The sequence below is a fragment of the Ambystoma mexicanum genome, chromosome 14, assembly GCF_040938575.1.
Source record: "Ambystoma mexicanum isolate Mex_15411 chromosome 14, UKY_AmexF1_1, whole genome shotgun sequence".
NCBI lineage: Eukaryota > Metazoa > Chordata > Amphibia > Caudata > Ambystomatidae > Ambystoma > Ambystoma mexicanum.
Genome location: NC_090940.1, coordinates 544,664,257 through 544,676,584, shown reverse-complemented (window position 1 = coordinate 544,676,584; position 12,328 = coordinate 544,664,257). Strand labels below are relative to the sequence as shown.

The following is a 12,328-nucleotide window of genomic DNA, read 5'->3' as shown; positions in this document are numbered from 1 at the left end:
TTTATTTATATTGGCACTGTGCGATTTGGCTAACAACCATTGCACACCTGTAATATAAAAATGTCATACATCTGTGCAAAATATAAAAAATATACCAATACAATCTGATGTTTATACGTGGTAATTTAAAAAGAAATATACTTCGTACATAAAAGGAATATTTTGTATCCCTTAGGGTTGTCCAGCTCCAGGCCTCGAGGGCCAGATCTATGTCAGATTTTAAGATGCCCCTCATTAATATTCATGAGATACATTTGCATACAATGATTCTAAATGTATGCACATTTTTTCTTATGAAGATTAATTAGGAACATCCTGAAAACACATAAAGTTTGTGGTACTCGAGGCCTGGACTTGGACAACCCATAATTTCTCCAACTCCTGTCTTCGAGGGCCGGTTCCATGGCAGGTTTTCAGGAATTCCATCATTAATATTCATGAGATAAATTTGCATAGTGATTTAAAATGTATGCAAATTATTCTACATGAATATTAATGAGAGATATCCTGAAAACCCATCAGGATTACGGCCCTTGAGGCCACGTTGCTGGCATACGTTTAATGCAGACACTGGATATACTATACTCTCAGTGAGTGTCGCTGTCCAGTGGGATTACTTCTTATATAGATTCTGGATAACTTCTTGCGTATGGTCTCTGTAAACATATGCACAGTGTAAGAAGATGGCTGGTGGTTTGAAGACTGTAATTACATACACTACACACACATGCAGTGCGAGGGAGTTTATGGTGCAGACCAGTAGCTATCAATGATGGCAGCAGATTAAGCCGCAGTTTCGTGATAACGCGTCTCAATAGTGGGTCTCTAGCAGTAGTTACATATTGTGCCAGGGCTAAATAATTCAGTTTCCGTTTGTCATTGTCAACGAAACTGATCTTTTGATGCATTCAATCCTCATGACTGGTCCAGTGCCAAAGTCAAGCTTTCTTCATAGTTGAGCCTTAAGGTGTAGGAAGGGAAGGGAGAAGTCCACCTCCCAATGCATTTGCTTGTGAGAAGATGAATATGATTCCGTAAATCTGTTTCGGTGCTTCTTGCACTATCATGTTTCCAAAATACCCCTCTTTGCTCATTATCATTTTGAGTACAGCTTATCTTTTGCAATGTTGGCAATGATAATATGCCTGTCTCCAATCGTGTTGCCTCAACCAGGGCAGCACTTATGGAGCCAAAATGCTAAACGCCAGACTTTTCAGTGGTTTAATATCCCCGGGACTAGGCAGGTCTTGTCCATTTTCAATGGGCGTTCTGCAGAGCTACCACATGCAGAATTAGTACATTTTTACTATCGATGTAAATTTCCCCAAAGTTTTAATGGACACAAAGGGCCTCATTATGAGTGACCTGGTCCAGAAATAAAGGTGCCGGACCAGGTGATTCCGAGTCTGCCATTCACTGAAGCACTGGCACCGTTAACAATGGTGACACTGCTCCATTATTCCCATCCCTGTGGAGTTCTATGGGACTCCACGGGAATGGGAGCTTACCGTACCGCCACTGCCTGTGATGTCCCGGTAACACCGGGATGTCAGGTGGTGGTAACGGTAAGGCGAGGTTGCCGTTAAACCACCGGTGGGTTACCGGCAACCTCTTAATGAGGCCCATAGTCTTTTATTCGGGACAACATTACCCAATTTCCCCCAGTACCCTGGTTCCCCAACTACCGAGCCCCAGCTTTGCCTAGAAAACCCTATGTCTTAAATTGTCTGTCATATAGTACAACGCCGTTGGACACAGCTTTGTCAAGAAGCCTCTAGTTCTGAGTACGCAACTCTGTTTCGTCTATTCAGAGCTGGATCAATCCTGAGCACTGCAGTACTGGAACATAACACACAGCTGCTCTGCCAAGGCACCTCTGTTCCAGCACGCATCACAGCCACGCATCCACAGAGAACTGCCCTCACCGGAATGGAAGATCTTATTTTCATCTTTTTTTTGTCTTCTCAGTAGTGATAAATAGTGGTAATGTAGTATTCAATATTAAATGAAGACTAAAAGACTAGAAACAAGCATTTGTTTAGTATTCTGTTAGTAATCACTATTCAGCGTGCTGAATAGTCTTCATATAGTATACTGCTTAAAACGAATACTTTGGAATGCTAAAAAAGACTAGCTATAGTCTTCGAAAACTGTAAGAAAAACAAGTTAAATACTAAATGTAGTATACGACTTTGGTAAGGGTGGGGCTGTAGAACTCTCTCCATGCCCCTTCCTGCTAGCATTATTTGCACGTGTGCTTTCCTCCACGGGGAAAGCAGGTCAGCTCTGACAGAGCATGCAATCCTGGCCCCTTTCACCTCCTATGTTTACCAGAGAGGCACCCCATAACAGCCATAGTGCCTCATTACGAGGTTGGAGGCAGCCATGGAGCTATTAGCTCCATGGCTGCCTCCAAAACCCTTCCAACTCCGCCCTGGTGAATGGAGCAATTACCGGTCCATTACGAGGTCGGAGGGACCGGTAATTCCCCATTCACCAGGGCCATTCCCCATTCCCATTTGAGCCCCCATAGGGCTCAATGGGAATGGGGAAGGCGCTAATAATGGTACCGCAAATTGCGGTACCCTTATTAGCTCTAGAGTCCCTTTGCGGGTCTCGTCCTTAACGCCTGCAAAAACCAGGCGTTAAGGAAGGACCCGTAAAGGGAACTAGTAGTAGGGAGGTAAGGATTACCGGCACGTAATGAGGCCCACAGAAATTAGGGTAATAAAATCGGTCCAGGCACCAATGATAATGAGGCCCACAATCACACATTACAATTTGTTACTTTTCAGAACAGACTGTTTGAATACTACGCACAGGGTTTTTGTTAACTATTTTGAAAATAATGTATATGGAAGCATATTTGCTTAGTACCATTAGTTAAAACTAGGGTAGCAACTTATGAAACTGGCCCTCTCCTGCCAATAAAGTGGCCCACTCTGGCCAAAATAACTAGCCCATCCAGGATGCATGAGCTGTAACTTGGGGCACACCGACATGCACATAAAAGGGGTCCAACCTTCATGCTATGGGTACCTCTTCTTTCTCTGGAACCAGTAACCTCTTGCTACTCGATCACTGACCATTTGGACTCAAGGCAGCCTTTAATAACTCATGTCCTTCTTTTTTTGCCTCCAGCCTTTCCCCCTGGTTTTCTGAAACCTCTTCCATCACCAGTCTCCCTCTTCATGCAACTCCCAAGTTCTAGAGGCCTCCCAAAAATTGCAGCAGCTGCACTTTATAAGACCTGCTGAATTAGAATATCTCCCTCAGTCCACACACTAGTCTACCCCAATGTGTTTGCCTGACTAGGTCACACTAAAGGGACAACTTTGAGCAATAAACGGCTACAGCAGCAACACCATTACAGGCGACAATAAATTGTAAATAGGTGGGTATGTTATGTTACGTTAAAGGATATTTATACCGCAGACTATCACCACCTGAGTGGCCCCATGGCACTCTGGCAGATCGGAAAAGCAAGAGGGTAAAATAAGTTAGTAGGGCTGAGCGAGAAAAAAGCCCAAGAGTTGTGATGTGCTGTTGGCAGCTTCAGTTCGGTTTACACTGTTTGCTGAGCATAGGTGTGAATTTTCGGTTGGTAGTTGTCATGTGCTGTTGTGCGAGGCTATAGTGTGGTTTGTTTCGTTATCAAAAAAGTGTTTTCCTCCTGAGTGTGGGAGTGGCATATTGGAGATTAAAGTTTTGCTATCACTTTGATGGTGCAACATCGGAGCTGCTGGTAGTAGAATACCGTCCAGTCCCTCGCAGTAGTTTAGAAGCATAGATACATGTAATTAGATGGCGTATCAGGACCTTCGGTTCCAGAGAGCTTGTCACTTTCACTGCCTATATTAACAGGCTCAGTCTTTACCGACCATACTCTAGGATTACTCCTCTGTGTGTGTCTCTGCCTTTTTAGAGTTGTCCCCCGTCACTCCTGTTGGAAGACATTTCTCGCATTGTCTTTGAAGAAGTTCCTTATGTAACTCTACTGTGTGGCCAGTCCTCCGTGAGGTGCAGGCTCTTGGCTGGAAGATGGATTGCAAGAACGTCCCCGTTCCTTCCACTCTGCTGACCCTATTCTATAACTCTCACTCTCTCCCTTCTAGATATGGACGAATGCAGCTTCTCCGAGTTCCTCTGCCAGCACGTGTGCGTGAACGAGCCCGGCTCTTACTACTGCACCTGCCCCTCGGGGTACGTCCTTCTGGATGACAGCAGGAGTTGTGAAGGTAAGGATACATTGAGAAGAAACGGAAAGCATCTTAGTGCAATTTAGACCAGGTTGTGTTCTTAGCAGCGATCGAAGTGTGTAGGAACGGTTGGGAGCGGTGTTCCGCTAAGTTTACCATTCCTCTACATTTTATGACCATATTCACATTCTATATAGAGGATCTGTCCATTCATGTCCACGTGCAAGTGAAAGTTGTAATAGGGAGCCTTAGTTACTAGTCACTCTGACTACTGCAATGTCCCGGACGCAACACCTTGTCACATGTTGCACTAGGCTTCCCCCTTCTCTCTCCTGCCGAGGCCACGGTTCCACTGAAATCTTTGGGCTGTTTTCTGGATCCCACGCTATCCTTAAAAACACATAAAAACATTAAGAGGCAAACAGCTCATTATCAAATATCAATACTTAGGAATTGTTTTTTAACCATTGAGCTGTTTTCGCATTCTCATGGGAGTCCCCGCTTCTGCCTCAAAACCACTGGAAATAGCTTTTCACAGAGCTGCCAAACTGATAGTTGGGAGCCAGTAAATGTGGTTCAGTGACACCAATTTGAAGGTCCTTACATTGGCTTCCCTTACTGCCCAGATTCAGGTTAGGCCGTCTGACCTTTAAAGCTCTTTGTTTAGGACACCCTGCTTATCTTTCAGAAACATTGTGTATTTTCGGTAGAGAGGAGGATTCCCAAAATAAAGTTCAGATGATACTTTATATTCCAAAGGCAAAGAAAGCTCAGACATAAAAAGCATTCTCTGTTGCTAGCCAGACTTTTTGGAATTCTGTTCCAATTCACATTCGTAAAGCTGATTCTTTACTGAATTTTAGGAAGTTTCTGAAAACGTACCCTTTTTCTAGAAATAAATGTGCTTCAACATCCAGGCTTTTAAAAGTTTGTATTGAATTATTTAGCATTTTTTTCGCATTCTTCAAATTGGAATTGTATCTACTGCTTTTTAACCTCATTTTCTTTCGAAAAATATATTGTTTTAATATTCTTGTCGACAAGACCCCAATTTCGGCTTTGCAATCTTGTTGCTTTTATTTTTGTATGCAAATCATTTTTGTTTAACTTCGTACAGGGCTCAGTATATGATCTGTCGACAAGGTCTGTGCTATATAAATAAATAACATGATAATAAATAATAGTAGAGAGACTCTGCCACATTACTGCTGATGACTCATCTTGATCTCATCTTTCGAGGTGGAACCAAGTCTGATTTGCTTATGGACTTTCTCCTTTAGTAAAGGTTTGGCAGGTGAAGAACAATGGTCTGGTACGGTTGCTCAGAGCAATGGCAGAAGTTCAGATTAATTCAAAATCGTCCAGGTGTAACCTCTTTTGTTTTGCTTTGTCACCCCGAGTGGGACGGGTATGCCCAGACATAGGTCCTGTGCCTGCTGAGCCTAGAGACCCACGGTACACCTCACTGATGATGCCCATTGAGGCCGAAACATTTCTGGGGTTCCTTGAGGTCTTGTGCAGAAGCGATGTGGCCAATCAGTTTGGGCTTGAGTGCCCCTTTTGGGGTGGGACCAAGCCTGATTTGCATATTGTCTATCCCCTTCTGTAATGGCTTGGCAGACGAAGAACGATGGTCTGGAGAGTTGCCCAGAGCAATGCCAGAGGTTGAAATTAATTCTAAACCTTCCAGCCATCACTCCTTTTGTTTTACTTTGCTCATCTGTATATTGGCCTTATTTGAGGCAGTTAAAGAGACAGGTGCGCCACTCAACTGGATAACTGGCCATCTACTTATTTATCTCTGCTGCTGTGTTCAATTCTCTAGCCAGAAAGTCTTCACTTCTGTTCCCTATCACATACAGAAACTAGATCACCACGAAATTTAAATTCTAAACCCACCAGTAGTTCTTGCCCAGCCATCCTTCTGTTAGCCCTAAACTACCCATAGCCTGCCACAAGGCACTCCAAACCTTGGCCGTCGAGGCAAATATATCTTGAACTATTTATGACTACCTAATTGAAGGCAACGCTAGACACATGTGAGATAAGTTGGAACCTTTTGCACAGTAATTGCATGATCCTTGCTATTACCACAGACTGCCTCCTCACATGTCGTCCTTACGGTCATTCCCTACACGTATTTACATAGCCATACTAATTGAACCAGCCCTGCAGCTAATTATGGCTAGGCAGTTGATGTTGGGAGAAGCTTGAGAGTCTAGCTAGATGGAGTCTCTTGCACAGAGTGAAGCATGTTCACAATAGAGCACGTGTCTGTATTATTTTTTTAGATCCGCTGAAACATTTACAAATAGCGTTGGTTTTGCAGAAGCGTATAGATTGTATGTGCATAGTGGAATTATTCTGATCGAAGCAGCCATTTGGAATTCCGGTAGCTGCGATCAATGCAATCAATAAAAAGACATTTGATTGAGCTAATCTCCCATTTATGGATTTCAGATCTCAACGAGTGTGATAACGGGAACAACACATGCACCGTGCAACAGACCTGTCTCAATATCCAGGGCGAGTACAAGTGCCTGGACCCAGTGCGGTGTGAGGAGCCGTACATCCCCATAAATGACAAGTAAGTACCACTCACTCTATACATGGCTCCAGATTTGAAATGTTGGCAACATTTTATCAGATATAGCATTCAATGTACAGAGAAGAAATAATGAGTTAGTTGATGGATGGGTAAACTTCAATGGTACGGCAACATGAACTGAGTGTGAGACAGGCACTTTGTGGCTGAAGATGCAATCACACAAATTATAGATTGTGTTCTTTTTTTGAAAAAGGGAAGATTATATGGATGCACACCTATGTCTAGTAAAAAGTGGAAGATAGCAACACTGGCACTGGGTTGCAGTGAACAATGTATCGCGTAGAAGCGTATCGCGCAGTGATAGGACGCCTACCTCTGCAAAAAGCAGTTAGTTCCAGGATATATCGTGAGTTAGATGTAGAGTCGTGTACCAATATGACAGTAATATTGTAACTTGGTTCTCACAGTTGGAATATTGTTGCTCCACTGTTTTGAGTTGAATTAAAAATAATGTTTCAATCTTTAATTTATGTCAATTTAAGTTGACCTCTAACATTTCCTGTCAAGAATTGACTTTAAAACAAATTGGGTCTTCTCATGCACTATTACTTGTGAAGGAAATACAATAATTTTCTCTGTAATAAGATTTTTTCCATAAGATATTTTCTATTTACTAACTTCTAATTGAACTATACTTATTTGTTTGTCACCATACACTCACTTGAGTGTGCAGGGGGCGTGAGTGATCCACAGACCGTGGACACTTTACGTTCTTTTTTTGAAAGCCAGGTGGTTTGTCTAGGTGTAGATATTCATGTAGAACGCGTTCCATGCATTTTTGTGAACACTGTTCACAGGGTTGGAGTGGGAACCAAAAGAAGCCCTGGAAATAATTTTCAAAGTGACCCCATAGTACACATTTTCAGAAGGCCCAACCCTTTTCCTATGGTAACATTTGGAAAGACCTCACAAAAGAGGCCCAGGTTGCAGAGGCCTACCGGAAAATCTCCAGAGTTCCATATAGGCCAGTCCACCCCTGACTGTTCCTATACACATGTAGGCCTTGTGACATTTCCATTTACTTTTACAATGGTATTTTGTCTATCTAATGGGCAATCACTTCAAAGGCGAGGGGTGCTTGACTAGATTAGGGTATATCAAAAGACTGAAGAAAACTATAATGTACCAGTAACCTTTATTTTCAAAGTAAGAAGGCCGTTTTATGCTTTTTTGCGTTGATGTATTCTTAAAAAGAAATGTGTGTGTGTTTGTTGGTGGGTGTTGATCTGGTTTGATTTGAGGTTCCGCTCGAACAATGCCCTCACTTTGGCAACTTAGGTCATCAAACCACAGTAGAAGAGATTTCTTCCCCGATGGGCTTCTCAGGGATTCTAAAGCATGAACGTTTTTGCCCTTCTCTTGATCGCCGTTACCTGGTAAGGGTGATTCCTTGTGCTGTGCTGTTCCCTGTCACTTGCTGGACACACCTGCAGTTTTGACAAGACTTGTTCCCATATTGAGTATAATGCACCGTGCGCCCCTCTCCTGAAGATGTTGTACTGGTTGCTACTTTGATGCTATTTCAGTTCTAAGCTTGAACTTTAACCCCATGGACATACGCTATCTTGTCCCACAACTATTGCTAAGAAGCTTTGCCGACATAGATTCCAAGCTGCTCCCTTGGGTTGTGATGCTCATTTTTTCCTATGTAAAGCCAGTCCCGGAGGTGGGGCGAGGATGCGCAGCCCTTGGACTTTCATTTCTGGTCACTCTACGTGCAGCCATCTGACTGGTGTTGAGATCCATTGGCAACCATCGGGTATTCAGAATGGTACCTCGAGTCCAGTCAATTCTGAGTCACTTAGAATCAATTTAAAAAATGTTTTCCAAGAAAGGTTTGGAATTGGCACAATGTAAGTGGTATCTTCTTCAGTACCAGCACCACCTGTGACCCACAAAGCTGACTATAGACCACAGGCTGGCTGAGATACATTGCAGCGTTCATTGAGCCCTTTATACATCATTTACTCCATTGCGCAAGTCAGCCCGCAGGCTTTCTCCTTCTTACAAAAAATCTCCTCCAACACCCAACAACAGTCCTCTCGGCTTCCTCTCTCAACACTAGCTCTCCACTCCCAAACATCACAGTCCTAAGAGATTTGCACCCTTCTCACATCTAGCGCTCCTCAAGTGTAAGGCCCCTTCCCTGTGTCTCTGGGTGTTCACTGCAATTAATGCTTCCAGAGGAGTCATTAAGACCCATGGGCCTATGCACTCTCCCAAACCACTTTCTGCCTTAGGGTCCCGAGCTCCCTCCTTTAATGTGATCCATTCTCATGTAATTTACAGCTGCTAGTAACCATGGTCTCCCCGGTGGGTGGTCATAATTTCGAAAAAAAAATGTCGACAAAAAAATGTCGAAAAAAAAAATGTCGACTTTCGTTTTTTTTAATTATATATTTATTTTAGGGGTTCGGGAGTTTAAAAAAAAAGGGAAAAATTTAAAAAAAAATTAAAAAAGGGGGGTTGGGGAGGGAACCCCCCCATTTAAAAAAAAAAATGCATTGAAAAAAAAAGTCGACATTTTTTTTTCGATATTTTGACTTTCGACATTTTTGTTGTCGAAATTATCACTATAAACCGGTCTCCTCAGCCTTCTAATACTGCAATTTCCTGTTATTGCCTACACAAAGGGATTTTCTTTCATCAAGTCCTTTTTGTCAAAATTCTATTTTACAAGTATATAAATACAGTCTACTACATTCAAAAACAGTGCAATATCCCTGGATGATCCTTTTTTGCATCAGCTGCGTAACTTGTAAAACAATGCTGAATATCACCACAGCCACAGCCCCTTGCTCTCACTATCTCCAAACACAAGAGAAGCAGATCCTTCCAAAAATACACAGTGAAGCTACGAAGCATAATCCTGGTGTGTAAGCGAAACAATAACAGGATGCTCACACCGTGTAAAAAGGTAAACATCAGGTCATTGAGTATTGAACGCTTTCTTCCAGATCAGATACCGCGAGGGGAGTGCACTGCCCCTGCTAAATGCTTATGTGTGTTTGCAAAGGTAGCTTAGGGAGCTGTGAGCTCCCTATAGGAATCCATGTGTAATCTGCAGAGGTGCATACACGAGGCCCGGGATGGTCAATGTATGTAGCCTTCCCTGCGAGGTCAATGCAACGAAGAGCTTTGAGTTGGATAATAATAATTATCATCTCTTACTATTTATGTGCCAGAAACTTAAATTTGTTATGTGCGTATATATGTGTCTAAACTCAAAATTCTCTGTTTACCCCTTCATAAAGTATTGATCTATTTGTCTAACAATGTCTCAATGATTTAATGGTTGTGTGTGATTTTAACGCTGACATTGCATCTAAATACAAACATAATGAAACATTAACAACTTAAAAAAAATAACATACCTTTTACAGCGCACATATTATCAACATGCAATCTGTTTCGATGTCTCTGACTGCCATCTAGTGGACCTTGTAATAATTAGAATTCTGTTTTTTGTGGTTTTTAAATGTCTTTCACTAACTTTTCACTTTTACCATATTACTTTCTACCTATTTTCGCCTTGATAATATCCTTTTTGAGAGGGACACGCCCTGATCTGCGTGTACCTGCTTTTCTGTTTTTCTTCCTACCCTTTATACTATTTTTAATTGAAGTCTATTTGGACTTTTTTTCTCCACTTAAACCCAAACTTGCAATACTACATTATTGCATATGTTTCGTTATTTGGTCCTGGCACTGTTTTTGTAATTCATTATTTTTACCCCTTCATTTATTGTGTCTCTATATTTCCTTGAAATGTAATCGCTGGTTACAGATTTGATTTGAATGTGCAACAGGAGTGAGTAACCTTGCCTCTCTCTTGCAGTCGCTGCATGTGCCCAGCTGAAAATCCTGGCTGCCGTGATCAGCCATTCACCATCCTACACAGGCACATGGACATGGTATCTGCACGCAGCGTCCCAACGGATATCTTTCAAATGCAAGCCACAACCCGCTACCCTGGTGCATACTACATTTTCCAGATCAAGTCCGGGAATGAAGGCAGGGAGTTCTACATGAGGGTGAGCAAAAATATGAGTTTCGGTCCTTAGTCAGTTGATGAATGTTTTTCAACAGGGCCTTCCACTGAAACCAGTCTCCAAATAATCGGATGTTAAAGGGGATCCTCTGGATCTATGTATTAAGTTGGATTCCTCTGTACTACTTCTTCCCATGGTATTTGTAGAAAATGTTTGGACCACCACCCTGTTGTAGGGTACTGGTTTTCTGGCACATCCAAGCCTCACTATTGCTGCTCTTCACCAGGCCCTCCTCATTCCCATGTAACATGCTCATTCCTTCTCCCACCGTGGGCTCAACCCCTTCAATCTGGAGTCTAACCCAAACTCTTTGCCTTGGGCCACATATTCCCTTCCAACCTTCCTCCTCTTGCCATTTACCACCTTGCCAGCCCTGGATGCTTTCCTTATGTATCACTAAACCTTCTCCTGCCGTTCTATTCATACCCTCTCCTGATGTTCTCCAACCTTCTCCTGCCATTCTTTTCATATCCTCTCCTGATGTTCTCCAATCTTCTCCTGCCATTCTATTCATACCCTGTGCTGATGTTCTCCAACCTTCTCCTGCTGTTCTATTCATACCCTCTCCTGATTATCTCCAACCTTACTCCTACGTCCCGTCCCCTTTCCTCCATACATGTGGGACATTCCGTCCTTCGGGACGGGACCAGAGCGCTTTTGTAAAAAAGCATCAAAACTTGTTTTGTCCTTCTTTAATTTTTATGCGGGGCACTGCACGCAGCCATGACCCCGCCCTCCTGAGCTCCACCCTGCGCATTGCTCTTCAGTCCTTATCCCCGCGCGGGCGTGACTGGATGCACTTGCATCACTGGAAGTTTTTTGTTTTTACTCCTGTTGTCCTTCCTTCTTGCTCCAGTTCCACGGTCGTCTAGTACTCCGTCTATGCTGGAGCCTCTGGGATTCATGTCCTGTCTTCATGCAAACGTCGTTTCACAGGGGCGGATCCTCATCCTGTTTGTCTGGAGTATCTCGGACCGGAACATCGCTGGGACTCGTGTCTTTATTACAACTCCGTGTCCACCCGGGCACCCCAGCGTCATCTTCTTTGGTGGGAGGTGGTTTTCCAATGCGTTCCTCCACTGCATTTACAGTTCCTTACTTTTTATGGCACCCCGGCCTGGGGACTTCTTTCTAGGGTCTTCTGGGGCTGGGAGGGGCTTGTGTAGCTCTTCTACCAGGGACATCCCTGAGGTGTTCCGCAAGGGGCCTAATAGACACACCGGTGCGTCCTCCGAGGGTTCCCGTAGTGGACCTGCCAAAACTGGACATTCTTCTGAAGTTCCCCTTTTGTGAGCTAAAGTTCAGCCCAGTTCTTCTGGGGCTCTGGATACTGGGGTTGGCCCTGAGGCCTCCATTTCTGGAACTTTCCATACAAAGTCATGACTCCAGGCCCCTATTAAGGGTGCTTTACGTCCCGGGTTAAAAACCGAGGTTCCTATTCTTGGGGCTAAATCCAGTACCGGCAGAAT

General features: G+C 43.4%; 1 protein-coding gene across 1 annotated transcript in view; it reads left to right on the top strand.

Annotated features, from left to right (window-relative positions):
- FBLN5 (fibulin 5) overlaps nucleotides 1-12,328 on the top strand; it is a 282,075-nt gene that overhangs the window by 230,598 nt on the left and 39,149 nt on the right. The window contains exons 8-10 of the mRNA XM_069637841.1: nucleotides 4,116-4,238; nucleotides 6,660-6,786; nucleotides 10,646-10,841. Of these exons, the coding sequence (XP_069493942.1) occupies nucleotides 4,116-4,238; nucleotides 6,660-6,786; nucleotides 10,646-10,841 (446 nt within the window). The remainder of the gene's footprint in view (nucleotides 1-4,115; nucleotides 4,239-6,659; nucleotides 6,787-10,645; nucleotides 10,842-12,328) is intronic.